Source organism: Aegilops tauschii, chromosome 2 (assembly GCF_002575655.3).
Source record: "Aegilops tauschii subsp. strangulata cultivar AL8/78 chromosome 2, Aet v6.0, whole genome shotgun sequence".
NCBI classification, from domain to species: domain Eukaryota; kingdom Viridiplantae; phylum Streptophyta; class Magnoliopsida; order Poales; family Poaceae; genus Aegilops; species Aegilops tauschii.
Window position 1 is genome coordinate 620,335,070 of NC_053036.3, and position 17,549 is coordinate 620,352,618.

The 17,549-nt window shown below is 47.3% G+C and overlaps 1 protein-coding gene across 1 annotated transcript; it reads right to left on the minus strand.

Moving 5' to 3' along the window:
* Positions 1–15,305: 15,305 nt before the first annotated feature.
* LOC109753627 (CBL-interacting protein kinase 22-like) lies at positions 15,306–17,304 on the minus strand. Its single transcript, XM_020312544.4, has one exon. It carries the CDS (start codon positions 16,663–16,665, stop codon positions 15,364–15,366), a length of 1,302 nt encoding a protein of 433 aa, XP_020168133.1. The 5' UTR covers positions 16,666–17,304; the 3' UTR covers positions 15,306–15,363.
* Between the last annotated feature and the right edge of the window lie 245 nt (positions 17,305–17,549).

The following is a 17,549-nucleotide window of genomic DNA, read 5'->3' on the forward strand; positions in this document are numbered from 1 at the left end:
TAAATAATGCACAAATTTAGGGGGAGCTCTTGCTTATCACATACTTCTCAAAGTGACGATGCATTACACTCTTATTATCATTTATCAAAGCTTTGATCTATATGTTGTCATCAATTACCAAAAAAGGGGAGATTGTAAGTGCAACTATCCCTGGGTGGTTTTGGTAATTCCTAACAACATATAGCTCATTGAACTAATACTCTTTCAAGATGATCATTTCAGAAAGTTCAATGATTGACATGGCATGGACAAGGAATGTGGACCCCTCAAAATGCTAAGGACACATATTGGTCAAGCTCAAGACTCTACATTTTCATTTTAGTGATCCAAGATCACATTGAGTCCATAGGAAAAGCCAATACTATTAAAAGGGGATGAGGTGTTGCTTAATGGCTTGCTTGCTCAAAATGCTTAGTGATATGCTCCAAAAGCCCTCAGCCACTTTCTCATATCCACATATGTCCCAAACCAAAAGTCAAATTCGGCCTCACCGATTTGATATATCCGGCGCCACCGAGTTCATTTGACATAGCCATAGCGAGAAACCCTAATCAGTTCGGTCTCACCGATAGGGATCTCGGTCTCACCGAGATGGGATTGCAAACTCTCTATTTCCCTTCGTAACGTTTTGGTCCAACCGAGATGAGCGATCGGTCCCACCGAGTTCGCAATGCAAACTCTCTGTTTCCCTTTCGTAACGTTTCGGTCTCACCGAAATGAGCGATTCGGTCCCACCGAGTTTGCCTGACCAACTCTCTGTTTGCCTATTACAGAAATCGGTCCCACCGAGTTCATGTGATCGGTCTCACTGAGATTACGTTATGCCCTAACCCTAATGAAATCGGTCCCACCAAGTTGATCATGTCGGTCCCACCGAAAAGTCTAACGTTCACATTTTGAACTAAATCGGTCCGACCGAGTTTCACAATTCGGTCCCACCGAGTTTCACAATTCGGTCCCACCGAGTTTGGTGAACTGTGTGTAACGGTTAGATTTTGTGTGGAGGCAATATATACCCCTCCACCCACTCTTGATTCGTGGAGAGAGCCATCAGAACGTGCCTACACTTCCAGCATACATTTTCTGAGAGAGAACCACCTACTCATGTGTTGAGACCAAGATATTCCAATCCAACCACAAGAATCTTGATCTCTAGCCTTCCCCAAGTTGCTTTCCACTCAAATCATCTTTCCACAAAATCCAAATATGTGAGAGAGAGTTGAGTGTTGGGGAGACTATCATTTGAAGCACAAGAGCAAGGAGTACATCATCAACACACCATCTATTACCTTTTGGAGAGTGGTGTCTCCTAGATTGGTTAGGTGTCACTTGGGAGCCTCCGTCAAGATTGTGGAGTTGAACCAAGGAGTTTGTACGGGAAAGGAGATCGCCTACTTCGTGAAGATCTACCCTAGTGAGGCAAGTCCTTCGTGGGCCATGGCCATGGTGGGATAGACAAGGTTGCTTCTTCGTGGACCCTTCGTGGGTGGAGCCCTCCGTGGACTCGCGCAGCCGTTACCCTTCGTGGGTTGAAGTCTCCATCAACGTGGATGTACGATAGCACCACCTATCGGAACCACGCCAAAAATCTCCGTGTCTACATTGCGTTTGCTCCCTCTAAACTCCTCCCTTTACCTTCATATGCAATGTTTTTACATTCCGCTGCTATACTCTTAGACTTGCATGTGTAGGTTGATTGCTTGACTTGTGCTAAGTTGCTAAAATCTGCCAAGACTTAAAATTGGGAAAAGGCTAGATTTTTATTTGGTCAATTAGTCTAATCACCCCCCCTCTAGACATACTTTCGATCCGGCACAATTATTGATGATTACTCCCGAAAAGTGTGGCCTTATTTTCTGAAAAATAAATATGATGTTTTTGATGCCTTTAAGGATTGGAAAGTTATGGTAGAAAGGCAAACTGAGAGTAAGGTAAAAATACTTCGTATTGACAATGGTATGGAATTCTGTTCCAAATCTTTTAACAGTTATTGCAGAAACTTGGGCATCGTCAGGCACCACACTGTCCCGCACACTCCTCAACAGAATGATGTGGCTTAGCACATGAACAAAACCATCATCTCCAGGGCTCATTGCATGTTGTCCAATGCTCGCATGGGCAAACGTTTTTGGCCGAAGCCGCCTCCATCGTCTGCTACCTCATCAACAGGTCACCATCTATTCCACTTAATAAGAAAAATCCCATTAAGGTATGGTATGGTACACCAGTTGATTATTCTCAGTTGAGAGTTTTCGGTTGCACTGCATATGCACACGTTGATAATGGAAAACTTGATCCTAGAGCTATTAAGTGTGTGTTTGCTAGCTACGGTTCAGGAGTAAAAGGATACAGGTTATGGAATCCTAAAACTATTAAGGTTTTCATGAGCAGGAGTGTTGTTTTCCATGAATCTATTTTGTATCATGATGATTTGTCCACAAATACTTTTGATGTAGAGCCACAACGAGTTACTATGCAGGTGTAGTACCTTGATGAGGAGGAACATGTAATTGGTGATAATGATGATGTTGCTCCACCAGATGCATCGGTTAATGTTGATGATGCTCCAGATACAGAGGTCCACGATGATGATGTTGTGCAACACTCACCCTCTGTTTTGCAGCGACAAGTTAAGTCTCTGTAGATGGAAGGAGCAAGAGAGTCATTAAGAAATCTAAACATCTAATTGAAGAGTGTGACATTGTTCATTATGCTTTCAGTTGTGCAGAACAGGTTGAGAACATCCATGAAGCAGAGAAATGAAGACATCAATGTAATGGATCGACCTCTTCGAGAAGAGCAACCAAAGCCGAGAAGATCCGTTAGAATTTTGTAACCAGACTTTTCCCCCTTACTCTACCTCTTAAATCTCGGGACGAGATTTCTTATAGTGGAGGAGAATTGTGACGCCCGGATAATTAGGCTACAGTAATCCCACGTTAACGATGCCACGTCACCTCGGTTACTGTTGTTAATCTCGCGTTGGATCAAAACTGTTCAAATTCAAATTTGAATTTTTGTCAAACATAAAAAAAAATCAAACATTAAAACTAAAATGTTCGTATTGTGCCAATTAATGCCTATGTATTTATGGTGAAGGAACCATGTTTTTACATGATGTCTAAATATTTTAAAATGAGAAACAGAAAAGAAAATAAAGAAAAAGGAAAAGAACAAAAACAGAAAACAAAATAAATAAAAACAATAAAGAAAAGGGGCAAAGCCCCCCCTCTCCCTGGGCCGAATGGCCCATCTGGCCATCTACGCCACCAGGAGGCCCACCCCATCCCACCTTAACCTCCCGAAACCCTAACACCCTCCCCACTCGCTCCCAATCCCCCCCACGTCGCCACTCCCCCCTCCCGATCCGATCAGGATCGGATCGATCCCGCGCCCTCGATGCCCGACGTCGCCCTGCCGCTCGACGCCGGAGCCTCCTCGCCGGACTGCCTCCCCATCGCACGTCGTCCCCGTCCTTCTCCCCGCGCCCTGCTGCCCAGTCCCCTACGACCCCCCGTGAGCTCCTCCTTCTGCTCCGTTAGCCCCTGTGGCCGAGCTCACACCCGCGCCCGCCCGTGCACAACTGTGTCGCCGCGCCCCTGCTCCTGGCCGCGCCGAAGCGCGTGCGCGTTCGCGCGACACGCGCCCGCTGCCTCCTCTCCCGCGGCCCCCTGACCTCCACCCGTGCTCGGCTCCGGCCACGCCCGCGCCGACCAACTGTGCCGGCCGCGCCCGTGGCTGCCCCACTGCGCCCTTGGGGCGCGCTGACATCGCCTCCCCATTCCGTCGCTCCGGCCATCCTCGCTTCTCGCACCACCACCGCGGCCATCTACGCCGGCGCCCGACGCTGCCCTCTCGTCGGAGTCCCTCTCTGGCGAACGTCGTGAAGCCCTCGCCCCGCCCGCTGCTGCCCCAGGGCCCCCTGCTACCCTCGTCCCGCTCTGCCGCGGCCTCCGCTTCCCGCGCGCGCACGCGTCGTGCCGTCTACTGCCGAGCGCGCCGTCCCCAACCGCTCCACCCCTCTGCAGCTGCTTGCCGGCCACCGCTCCGGCCACCTGGCCGGCGCCGTCGCCACCGGCGCCCCGCATCGCTCTGCTGGGCTGTGCCCATTGCGGTTGCGCCCGCAGCGCCCAGCTCCCGCTAGCGCCCTGAACCCACTAAGGCCCCTAGGGCCAATGACATGAGGGGCCCACACCCCTGCAACATTAAAAAAAGATATAAAAAATAAAAATTAATTAATTGATAAATTAATTAACTTAATTAATCTAGTTTGGTTAAACTTAATTAACCATGCTTAATTAAACCCTACTTAACCTGAACAGTCAATGACATGCGGACCCCCACACATCAGCGACCAAGTCAACACCTCTGTTGACTGCTGACGTCATGCTGATGCAGTAATGCTATTTTCGAATTAATTTAATAATAATAATTTAGAAATTGATTAAAACTTTGAAAATTAATATAAAATAATCCATAACTCGGATGAAAATATTTTGTATATGAAAGTTGCTCAGAACGACGAGGCGAATCCAAGTACGTAGCCCGTTCGTCCGCCACGCGCCCCTAGCATAGCAAACATGCAACTTTTTCCCTCCGGTTCATCTGTCCGAAAATGCGAAACACCGGGAATACTTTCCCGAATGTTTCCCCCTTCGCAGGTATCGCCTACTGCCACGTTAGGGCACACCTAACACCGCTCGTTGTCATGTCATGCATCGTCATGCATATGTTTGCATTATATTTATTGTTTCTTTCCCTCTTCTCTCGCTAGACCTCGAGACCGACGCCACTGCTACCCAGTACGACTACGGTGTTGACGACCCTTCCTTCTTGCCAGAGCAACCAGGAAAGCCCCCCCCCTTGATCACCCGATATCGCCTATTCCTTCTCTCTACTGCTTGCATTAGAGTAGTGTAGCATGTTACCGCTTTCGGTTAATCCTATTCTGCTGCATAGCCTGTCATTGTTGCTACAACTGTTGATACCTTACCTGCAATCCTAAATGCTTAGTATAGGATGCTAGTTTACCACCAGTGGCCCTACATTCTTGTCCGTCTGCCATGCTATACTATCGGGCCGGGATCACTCGGGAGGTGATCACGGGTATATACTTACATACATATTATATGATACATGTGGTGACTAAAGTCGGGTCGGCTCGTAGAGTACCCGCAAGTGATTCCGATGTGGGGGCTGAAAGGACAGGTGGCTCCATCCCGGTAGAGGTGGGCCTGGGTTCCCGATGGCCCCCTACTGTTACTTTGTGGCGGAGCGACAGGGCAGGTTGAGACCACCTAGGTGAGAGGTGGGCCTGGCCCTGGTCGGCGTCCGCGGTTACTTCATAATAACACGCTTAACAAGATCTTGGTATTTGATCTGAGTTGGGTCGTTGACCTTATACGCACTAACCGCCACGTAGGACAAGATATGGGCAACCGGCGTCGTGGTATCAGCCGAAGCACTTTTTGACGTCAGCGATTGAGCGGTGCACGCCGGATTGGACCGTAAGCCCGCGCTTGTATTAAGGGGGCTAGGTCTGCTTCCGGCCGCGTACACAACGTACAGGTGTGCAATGGGCGATGGGCCCAGACCCCTGCGCGCTTAGGATTTAGACCGGTGTGTTGACCTCTCTGTTGAGCCTAGGTAGGGCTGCGACGTGTTCATCTCCCGAGGCCGGACATGGCCCAGGAAAGTGTGCCCAACCAGAGGGATCGAGCGTGTCGGGTAATGTGATGCACCCCTGCAGGGAAGTTGATCTATTCGAATAGATGTGTCCACGGTAACAGGCGACCCGGAGTTGTACCTTGACCTTATGACAACTAGAACCGGATACTTAATAAAACACAACCTTCCAAGTGCCAGATATAACCCGGTGATCGCTCTCACACAGGGCGATGAGGGGAGGATCGCCGGGTAGGATTATGCTATGCGATGATACTTGGTGAACTTACCATCTACTCTCTTCTACATGCTCCAAGATGGAGGCTGCCAGAAGCGTAGTCTTCGACAGGACTAGCTATCCCCCTCTTATTCTGGCATTCTGCAGTTCAGTCCACCAATATTGCCCCTTTACACAGATACCCATGCATATGTAGTCTAGATCCTTGCTTGCGAGTACTTTGGATGAGTACTCTCGGTTGCTTTGCTCCCCCTTTTTCCCCCTTTCCTTTCTTCTCGGTTGTCGCAACCAGATGCTGGAGCCCAGGAGCCAGACGCCGCCGTCGACGATGACTCCTACTACACCCCGGGTGCCTACTACTACGTGCAGGCCGCCGCCGACGACCAGGAGTAGTTTAGGAGGATCCCAGGCAGGAGGCCTGCGCCTCTTTCGATCTGTATCCCAGTTTGTGCTAGCCATCTTATGGAAACTTGTTTAACTTATGTGTGTACTCAGATATTGTTGCTTTCGCTGACTCGTCTATGATCAAGCACTTGTATTCGAGCCCTCGAGGCCCCTGGCTTGTATTATGATGCTTGTATGACTTATTTCTTTTTAGAGTTGTGTTGTGATATCTTCCCGTGAGTCCCTGATCTTGATCGTACACGTTTGCGTGTATGATTAGTGTACGATTGAATCGGGGGCGTCACAGGCGCCGGTGATGACGGCGGGGAGGGAGGGTGAGGGGGGCTAGGGGAAGAGGGGCTGGGGCGCGGCCCGTCGCCCATGGGGGCGACGCTGTCGCGAGAGATTATCACCAAGAGTGTGGTTAATAGTAGGCATCATCTATTTTTATGTTTAGTTCTTCGATATCATGCAAAACTATCCTCTTTACCAGTCTTTGTATGTAAGTCAAAAAAACTTGGAATCATATTATTCTTTGCTTTGATTGCCGTGAACCGCGCCGTCGCCAAATTCACGCGAGCGCACGCGCTTTACATGCATTCTCAATGCGTGCCTCTAGCATTTTAAAGCAATGAAACCTCCTCCTTTTATGTTGTTCATGTCTAGTCCTGGCCATCTCCGGCCCGGCCCTGTTGGCCCACCCAGGCCTGGCCCTAAAATCCAGGGCCTAGGCCTGATGGGCTTGCCCATGGGCCGGGCTTGGGCCTGAGTTTTGTGCCCACCAGCAGGGCATGGACGGGCTTGGGCTTGGCATATTGGCATTTTAAGAAAGAGGCCCGGCCCACGGCCCTATGCCCTAAGGGCTTTTCACCAGATGGGCCGGGCTTGGGCTTGAAAAGTAGGCCCGCTGGTAGGGCCTCGGACTCAGTTTTCTGCCGTGGGATTTTTTAGGCACGGCCCAAGCCCGGCCCGGCCCATGGCCAGGTATAGTCATGTCCTTCCATTGTGACCATTATGGTACTAAACATGTGAGCCACGCACTAGTCAGTCCTATGTGAATGGTCGTTGGTCGTGTAAAGCCCAGCAAAGCTGATCCGTGTGGGCCGGCATGCATGTGCCCATGAGCTTTTCCTAGACAGCTGCATGTCATGTTGTGCAGGCCTAGCTGCCACTTCATTATTCTATATCAAGAAACAAGCTGCCACTTCCATTGCTGGATGGATAGGTCCGCTCTTTTTCGCCTTGCATCTTCTGTAAACCTAAAAAATAGGCACTTTTTTGGCATAGATTCTCGGAATTGCTGCATCTTCTTTCAATCACCAAAATATAAATCAATTCCACATATGTATCTTTTTCATTTTATCATACAGATGTATATAGATGTATTTTAGAGTATAGATTCACTTACTCTGCATTGTATGTAGTTCATATTAGAATCTCTAAAAATGTTTATATTTAGAAACGGAGGGAGTATATGCTATCAATTAATCTTGGTTTGATTCCGTCACCCTTAACACGTTAAAAACATAGCTTTACTAGTCTTGGCCATGCCATTTCTTAGGATCACAATAAATCCAATCTGGAGCAATGAATGGTTGTTTAATCTAGCTCAGTTACTTGATGAAGCAAAAAAAGAACATATTTTTATTAGTCCACACAACAATGGCTTGTTTGGAATACTTAAGACCTGCTGCTGCTGCTCTGTTTTTATTTCCCAACTAGATCGTCGATGGCGCGCGTTGCTGCGTCCGTCTATTTGTAATATTGAATGTTAGTAATTGATGCAAATATGTGGAGGCATTATACAAGAAAGAGTAATAGATGACGGGAGGCTCCCCTCGGTGCTCTGCGGTGCTGGTTTGGTGGAGGTTTTATGGAGGTTTGATGGAGGTCTGTGGCTGGCCGGTACGGGCTGGTGGTGGTCGAGCATCTCAAGGAGAAATCCTTCTTGCGGCCTTTGCCGGAGCTGGCGACGGCGGCGCCTGCGGGCGTCGCGCTCTTTCTTGGAAGCGTCACTGATGTATGGTGCTCCACCCCTCACCCCGCGGCCTTGGCTCCGAAGGGAAACCTCTGATCTGCGGGATCGGGCGATGAAGGCGTCTTCACGTCTTCTTCCTCCTTGGGGGCATCGTCTTGGAGCCGGCTACAACCTGAGACCGGTGGATGGCGGCATCTTCGCTGCATGGAAGGGCGGCATCTTCGCCGCGTGGGATGGCGGCATCTTCGCCGCGTGGAAGGGCGGCATCTTCGCCGCGTGGTTTGCTGAGGTGGCCGTTTCGGGGGCGCCGATTTCTGTTTGGCAACGATGATGGCGTCAAGAGGAGCTTGGGTCGCAGCTCGGGCTTTGGTAGTCAGATCTTTCCGGCGTGCCCGAGGTGCTCTTTAGGGCACGGTCAGCGCAAGTCCTGCATATTTCCCTTGTGAGGCTCGTCGTCAAAGTCGGAGTTGTCGGTTGTTGGCGCGTGTGGCCATCTGTTGGCATGTGCCGTCATTGCTCTGTGTAGCTGTTTGTGGGGGCGGCTTCGTTGGTGGAGCTCTATGGTGAAGTCGGAGTCGCCCATTCGGAGGTAACCGGTGATGACGATGACGCTTGCGACTCCCCGGCGGATGTCTTTTCTTCTTTGCAGCTCATGTTTCATGTCGGTGGCCAGGTTGGCCGGTGGTGCCCATGTTATATGGGTTGGGTTGTCTCGGTTTTAGCCCGGTTTTCCGTCAATTAACCGGGCAATTCTCACTTCTTCTTAATCAATGAAAATGGCAAGTCTTTTGCCTCGTTTCAAAAAAAATAGATAAAGGCACCAACGCCATATTGGTGAAAATCAATAAGCCCGCTCATTATACAAGAAAGAGTAACTGATTTGATGGCATCTTAAAATACAAAATTGGTTGCCATAATAGTAGTTTGCAGGAAAATATAAAGTTAATTTCAACAGCAGTCACAACACATTGCATGCCAATTTGAAGTTGAAGGCAATGATTTACCTGAGATGAAAGATTATACCCTTCTTTGTTAGTTGATGGCAGTTCAGAGGAAAGTAAATATAGCTCAAATCTTGACAATAACAGGTGGATAGATGTAATATATATCTTAGCCAAATGGATTTTACATGCTTCCATACTTAGCAATGGACTCGTAAAGATTTAGACTGTTGTTTCTTCACTTCATCCTGTAGGTTCAACAAACACATACTTCTCTTATCAACCCGGCCACTTGATGCTATATCAACATTGGTTCTGATACTTCAAAGATCAGAGAACAGTCATTACACACGGTGGATAATAATATTATTGTAAGATCACATATCAAGCAGTAGCATGTACCTTGTGTTGTTACAATGCAATACATGTTTCAAAGATATATAGCAGCCTTGCGCAAAAAAAGATATATAGCAGCCATTATATTCCAATAAATGTGTTGAAAGTGTTGATTAACAATTACTTTTTATTCCGATCAAGCATTTGTTGTAGGTAATTTATATCATCTCTATTAGTATTGTAGAGTTGACTGCAGAAAAATACCCTTGTGCGAAACATATTTTTCTCATGACATGTTGCAGTCTTATCAAACGGATAAGAAGATGTACGCATCATCTTGTTCTAGTGAGAAAGAGCAACCAAGTAACAACAACAACGATCTTTAAGAAAACAAGAGGGCTCCCTAGAATTTAAAAGGGAAATAATACTAATAAAGTAGCAAGTCATTGTCGGCATCAAGCTACAGCACACCCTTCCTAAGGCTAACATTTTGCAACTTCTCATGCTTAGCTTTAAATTATGTTTTCCCGACCTTGCATGGAATAGAACTGTATAGCACGAGATGAAATATTTCAACCCCCGTGCCTTCACTAATTGATGCATGTGAGTTTATATTGATAGTAGATCATCAGGTAAGGTACATAAACACATCACACCACATGACTTGGAATCTAGGTTTGTCAAGATTTTTGATTCAAATGATGCATTAATTAGCACGATCTAGTTGTGTTTGGTCAACTGCAACTAAAAATTATGTTTTGGGCAAGTAAGTGAATCATAAAGTGATGAAACAATGAAACCACGGTTAGAAACCTTCTTCAGAAAAAAATGACATTAAAATAATAAAGAAAAATTAAGCAAGTGATGGTGTACAAGAAAGGGGATTTAGAGAAAGAGGAGGTAAGGGATAAATCCCTACAGAGGTAGATACGATTGCAAGGAGAGCTCGCTATGCCTGATACAAAAGAACAAACCAACATATAACTGAACATGTAATAAATCAAGAATTAGGGAAAGAAGTGTCAGGTTGACTTGAGCATGGCGCATAAGTGGCCTCCCTCAGCCTTCTGGTGATCTTCAGATCTTGGCGAGCTCCGGTGACGTCCCCGCTCCTCAGGGTGCTGGCCACGGACGACGAAGCGCTCCGAGCGTTGGTTCCTTTTTGCCCTGTCGGATGGCGAAGATGCCTTTTGTGGATGTTGTCCTTCCTGTCGGATCTTGGACTTCCCGACTTCTCTCGCCTCACATGGTCCAATGGTTGGAGTAATCCAACAATTTGATTAACAGAACCAACAAACTTTCTGAAGAGAAGAAATAAAATCAGTAGATGGAATACGAACCACGAGAGAGGAGGGGTGTATGATGGAAATATTCCCTAGAGGCAATAATAAAATGGTTATTATTATATTTTCTAAATCATGATAAAGATTTATTATCCATGCTAGAATTGTATTGACCGGAAACTTAAATACATGTGTGAATACATAAACAAATGTTGTGTCCCTATTGAGCCTCTACTAGACTAGCTCGTTGATCAAAGATGATTAAGGTTTCCTAACCATAGACATGAGTTGTCATTTGATAACGGGATCACATCATTAGGAGAATGATGTGATGGACAAGACCCATGTGTAAGCTTAGCATTTGATCGTTCAGTTTATTGCTATTGCTTTCTTAATGTCAAATACATATTCCTTCGACTATGAGATTATGCAACTCCCGGATACCGGAGGAATACCTTGTGTGCTATCAAACATCACAACGTAACTAGGTGATTATACAGATGCTCTACAGGTATATCCGAAGATGTTTGTTGAGTTGGCACATATTGAGATTAGGATTTGTCACTCCGTGTATCGGAGAGGTATCTCTGGGCCCTCTCAATAGTACACATCACAAGAACCTTGCAAGCAAAGTGACTAAGGAGTTAGTTACGAGATGATGTATTAAGGAATGAGTAAAGAGACTTGCCAGTAACGGGATTGAACTAGGCATGAAGGTACCAACGATCGAATCTCGGGCAAGTAACATACCAATGGACAAAAGGAATTACGTATGTTGTCATAAGGTTCGACCGATAAAGATCTTCGTAGAATACGTAGGATCCAATATGGGCATCCAGGTTCCGCTATTGGTTATTGACCAGAGAGGTGTCTCGGTCATGTCTTCATAGTTCTCGAACCCATAGGGTCCGCACGCTTAACGTTCGTTGACGATATAGTGTTATATGAGTTATATGATTTGGTGACCGAATGTTGTTCGGAGTCCCGGATGAGATCACAGACATGACGAGGAGCTCCGGAATGGTCCGAAGGTAAAGATTGATATATAGGACGATACTATTCGAACACCAGAAGAGTTTCGGAGTGCATCGGGTAGTCATCGGATCGCCGGAAGGGGTTCCGGACACCCGCGGGAGGTCTATGGGCCTAATGGGCCAAGGGGAGGGACACACCAACCCACAAGGGGGCTGGCGCGCCCTCTCCCTGGTCGGCCGGCCCTAGGGGAAGGAAAGGGGGAGAGTTGGCCACTCCTGCCTTTCCCTCCTCATGTGAGTAAGGAAAGGGGGGCACCACCTCCCCCTGCCTTCCTCCCGCACACGAGCATGGCAGGGGGGGGGGGCTAGGGGTAGGAGCCCAAGTGGGATTCAGCCCCACTTGGGGCGCCTCCTGGCTGCCTCCCCTCTCCCCCCACCTATATATATATGTGGGAGGGGCGCCACACATAGCTCACAACAATCCCTTAGCCGTGTGCAGCGCCCCTCTCCATAGTTTCGTCCCTCGGTCCTATTTTCGTAGTGCTTAGGTGAAGCCCTGCGGAGATAGCATCACCACCACCGTCACCATGTCGTCGTGCCTCCGGAACTCATCCACTACTTCGTCATCTTACTGGATCAAGAAGGCAAGGACGTCACCGAGTTGAACGTGTGTTGAACGCGGAGGTGCCGTACGTTGGGTACTCGATTGGTTGGATTGCAAAGAAGTTCGATTACATCAACCGCGTTAACAAACGCTTCTACTTACGGTTTACGAGGGTATGTAGACACACTCTCCCCTCTCGCTGCTATGCATCTCCCTGGATAGATCTTGCGTGTGCATAGAATTTTGTTTTGTTTTCCATGCAACGTTCCCCAACATTGTAGGGGTACAAAAGAAATGCCCCAGCAAAGAAGATATTGAAGGATCACATATATAGGTGATCGGGCATGAACTAAGGAGGGGGAGGCAGCGGGAATGTAATGCACATCAACTATCAACGCCAGCGAGTAACGCACCTCCACCGCCATTATGGATCGCATCAACGATACCCTTAATCCACTGCTCCGATTCTCCTCAGCCGCCGCCGCAGCGCCCCTTCGCATTGCCTAGCGTGAAGCGTGGACTCCTTGTCCCAGTGGGCTCACATCACCCAGGCCCAAGCACCTTCTTTTGTTTTCCACAAGTAGGCCTTCTTCAATGGGAGACGAGCGATTTTGTCGCTGGAGCAGCGGCCCAGCTTGTGTATTGTTTTCTATCGACATTCGGATGCTTGGACGGGTTTAGAAGGAAATCCAACGGCCAGAGACGCCCACAATTTTAGATCTGACGACCAAAAACTCTTATGGCCTGGGAGGGCGGGAAAAGTGCTTAATTATAATATCTCTACATGAATCAGGAAACTGAACAATGAATGAAGGAGAATAGCATATACATAAATAAAGCAACGGCTAGAAAGAAAGACAGTCAATTCATTAAATCAATCAACCAACTATTGTAACTAACATTCCTTCCTATATGTTATCAATTCAGCTTGGTTTGGTTTCACTGCCCTTAATTCATAAAAAACGTACCTTTACTGGTCTATGCCATGACATTTCTTGGGATCACAATAAATCAAATCTAGAGCAATGAATGGTTGTTTAATCTAGCTCGATTATATGATGAAGCAAAAAAGACCATATTTTTATTAGTCCACACAAAAATGGCATGTTTCGAATAGTTAAGACATGATGCTACTGCCCAAGGCTTTGCTTTTGCACCTGCCCTGTTTTTATTTCCCAATGAACTAGGAAAATAAACGATGAATGAAGGAGAATAACATATACATAAATCTATGATCGGCTAACAAGAAAGACATTCTTTTGAATATCACCATCGATTGCTCAAGAATAATTCATTGCATTGCAAAGGCCTTGTATGGCTGGTTGAAACATCAAAATTTCAACACCACCAGCTACACCAGCCAACTACTTAGGAAATAAGGATGACCCATTCATTCATGCAGTCCAAGTCTAGGATCAGATTCATTCGTTCCTGCACTCCCAATCAGGGATGGTCCATCAATACACTTACACTGGATTGAGTCCAAATCATCCTACAAAATAAATCTCAAAAGAAGAAGCTAATGGGACTCACAATAAACTAAACAAACTACGTCGATGAACTTAATCAAAGACATGCCAGCTTCTGTTAATCCTCGCCTCGCCAACTATGATGGTCTCCGGGTTCACCATGCCATCCATCTTCAACAAGATCTTCAGCCTGAATGGTCACTGGTCATCGACGCACCTCTCCTGTAGTGCCATGCAGCCTAGAGTTTCAAAGAGACAGACAACATTTGAATACAAAACAAGCTAAGAGCTGCCAGCCAGCGAAACAAGAACCATCAAGCACTCACCAGCACTGATCCACAACACTAGAACAAACATCATCATCATCAACCTCTATGGTACCAACACCAAACAACAAGAAAAATATATGCAAAAGGCCAAGGAATATATGTAAAAGCCATGGGAGCAATCAATATCATCATCGAAACTTGACAGCCATTTTCTTGATTCTTAGCATCTCACAGTCATGAATTCACATCATATCCCTAAGTTTCACAATAGAAACAACAAGGATTCAAAAAGGTGTGAAGTAGGTTGTGGTTGAACCAAAAAATCACCTCTCTGAGATGATTGCTTTGATTATGCTAATTCTTAGGCAATCGAGAATTGAGCTAAATCTGCATGCACTGAAGGCTAGTGGTACATAAATGTCTATCCAACTAGTAAAGGATGTGCATTTAATGTTTGCATTACTATGGATAGCACACAAAGCCCACGAAACATGACGACCTTACAGCTTATGTAAGTATAGCAAAATGCACATATATAATTTCAATTTCTTACACATAGTAGCTAGATTATTATTTGGTTCTGTTGGCTCTGGCGTGGAAACTATGGGAAGATGGTAAAGCAATGGAATTGGTACACTCCGATTTCTGGGAGTTGTTCACTTGATGAAGTTCTACAGTGTATTCAAGTCGGTCTCTTGTGTGTTCAAGACCGTCCGGATGATAGGCTACTCATGTCATCGGTTACTTCTACGTTAGAGAATGAAAGTGCATTGCTCCCAGCACCAAGGTAGCTTGCATACTCTGCTCTATGGAATTTCAAAACTGAAGGATGAAGGGTAAACGTGGAAAACTCGGTGAATGCGGTGAGTATCAGGGGTGTTAGATGTCGAGGGTCTAATTGTAGTGTGTGTGCGTGTGGGGGGGGGGGGGGGGGGGGGGTGATTATGTACTCCTGCTGTGCATATACTTTACGTGCGTCATGGTCTGGTCCCATCTTAAATTATGGTTACTGTTGCATGTGCCATGTTGTTCTTCATGCTATTTAGTACTTCAAGTATGTTCTGACACATGCATGCTAATTATTGCTTTTATCATGGTTTATATTTTCAAATTAATCATGAAATTGCCTAATTTCCCAACATAGTCTAATGTGCCAACAATGCACTTCCATCACTAATTTTTCTTATGAATATATACTTACATTGGGTTGGAAGTATTTATATTCAATTATTTGAGAATTTAAGACCTAGCTGAAGCCTCTTCCACAGATTAGGTGCCTCACTTGAGCTAGCTCTTTCCACCTCGATCATCACCATTTCCTCTAACAATCGACTAACCCTCACCAGGGCGATGATCTCCCTCCCGATCGCCTCAAACATGATCCCACCACACCCTACCTCTTCCTTCCTCCTCATCACAAACCCGTCCTCGCGCCCAATCTCCTCAGCCTTATCCAGCACTGACCCAATGTCCACACCTACCACAGCAAATCGAACCCGGTCCGGCAATGGCCCAAGCAACCCGCTCAGATCGCATCCGGACGCCAACGCTATTATGTCGAACGCGTTCAGCTCCCTCACCTGCTCCATTTCCGCCTCCCATTTCGTCACCTCCGGCCTAGGATCAGAGGAACCAGCTCGGATGATGTTGCCGAACGAGGACGTCCCATCTAGTTGTAACCAGGAGTGCTCCATGATTTCTGCTATCTTGATGCGACTGTCGGGGTTTGGGTCCAGCATCCGGCCGACGAGGCCCCGGAGCTCCGGCGAGAACCACCTGGGGCACCGGAATCTGCCGGAGAAGATCTTGCGGTACATGCCCATGAGGTTGCCGTCGTTGAACGGCAGGTAGCCGGCCGTGAGCGAGAAGAGCGCCACGCCCGAGGACCACACGTCCACTTCGCCGGCGTCGTACCGCTTCTTGTAGAGGATCTCCGGCGCGACGTAGGCCGGGGACCCGCAGCGCGTGGCCGCGAGGCCGTCGGCACCGAGGTGCCGGTCGGCGAGGGCGCACAGCCCGAAGTCCGTGAGCTTCAGGTCGCCGTGCTCGTCCAGCAGGAGGTTCTCCGGCTTCACGTCGCGGTGGAACACGCCACGGGAGTGCACGTGCGCCAGCGCGGAGACCAGCTGGACGAACAGGCGGCGCGCCGTGGGCTCGTCGAAACGGCCCCGTTCGTCCATCACGGACAGGAGGGTGCCGCCACGGGCGAGCTCGAGCACGAGGTAGACGGTGGAGCGGGATGCCAGGACGTCGAGGAGGCGCATGACGTGCGGGTGGCCCTGCACGCGGCGGAGCGCGGCGAGCTCCCGCTCCACGGACCGGCGCGCCGCGGCGGCCTTCTCGGGAGAGCACGGGTGGTGCGGCTTCCGGACGGCCTTGACGGCGACGGAGACGCCGGTGCGGATGTCGCGCGCGCGGTAGACTTTGGACGATCCACCCCGGCCGAGCACGCGGCCAAGCTCGTACCGGCCCTGCAGGATCTTCGAGTAGCTCTCCCCGGCGGCCGGTGAATCTTCCGGCCCCATGGCCGGCAAGATGCTAGGTGCGTGTCCTTTGTCTGTCTTCTTTCTTTAGAGTTTGTTGCCTCTGGTTTTGTGCAGGTAGGAGGCACGACTCTGGTTATGTCCCTTTTATGCAAGAGCTAGTTTCGCTGGACTTCCATCGTTTCGAGAAAAAGGTTTTAGGATAAATGAAGAAAAAATATCCCTGAATTTTTCTGTAAATACTCCCTCCTTTCACCAATACAAGTTGTTTTAACTTTTTTGTGAATCGGATGTATATAGACACGTTTTAGTGTTGTTCGCTCATTTCCATCCGTATGTAGTATAATTTGAAATATCCAAAACATCTTATATTTATGAACGGAGGGAGTACTAGTAAATAGTCGATTTGATCGCAAAAAGGAATTTAGTTTGACTAGCAATATAGAGAAGTAACAGAGTTCAATAACATTCAGATTCATACTAATCATCTGGAAATGTTTTTTCATATAGTGTATAATTATGTTAACTTTAACTAATCAATTTTATTGAAGCAGCCAGAGTGTTACTTTGGATACTATCTCAACATTCAGACCAGTAATGATTGAGTTGGTTCGGTAGTAAGCTAAAGTAAAAGGGTGGAGGCAAGATCATTCCCTCAAAAGAAAAATGTTGGAAGTATGATCACGAGCTCACCATTGGAAAGAAAAAAAAACAGACTTTGCTATTACACTAAAGTTTGTGCAAGAAATTGGTGACACCTGATTTCAGGTCAGATACGAGCAGTACAAGTTTTGCTCAGATTTGGTTGACTTTCACCCAAATTCAAACGAACTTTTTTTTTCTAGCGAAAATGATTCAGATCTATTATCAAAGCTCAGCGGAAGTACAAAGCATTTCAAACATAATAAAAATTACATTGAGATTCC

What these genes read in the sequence shown, in the direction of transcription:
- LOC109753627 (XM_020312544.4), bottom strand. Translation starts at nt 16,665, where the DNA reads ATGGGGCCGGAAGATTCACCGGCCGCCGGGGAGAGCTACTCGAAGATC.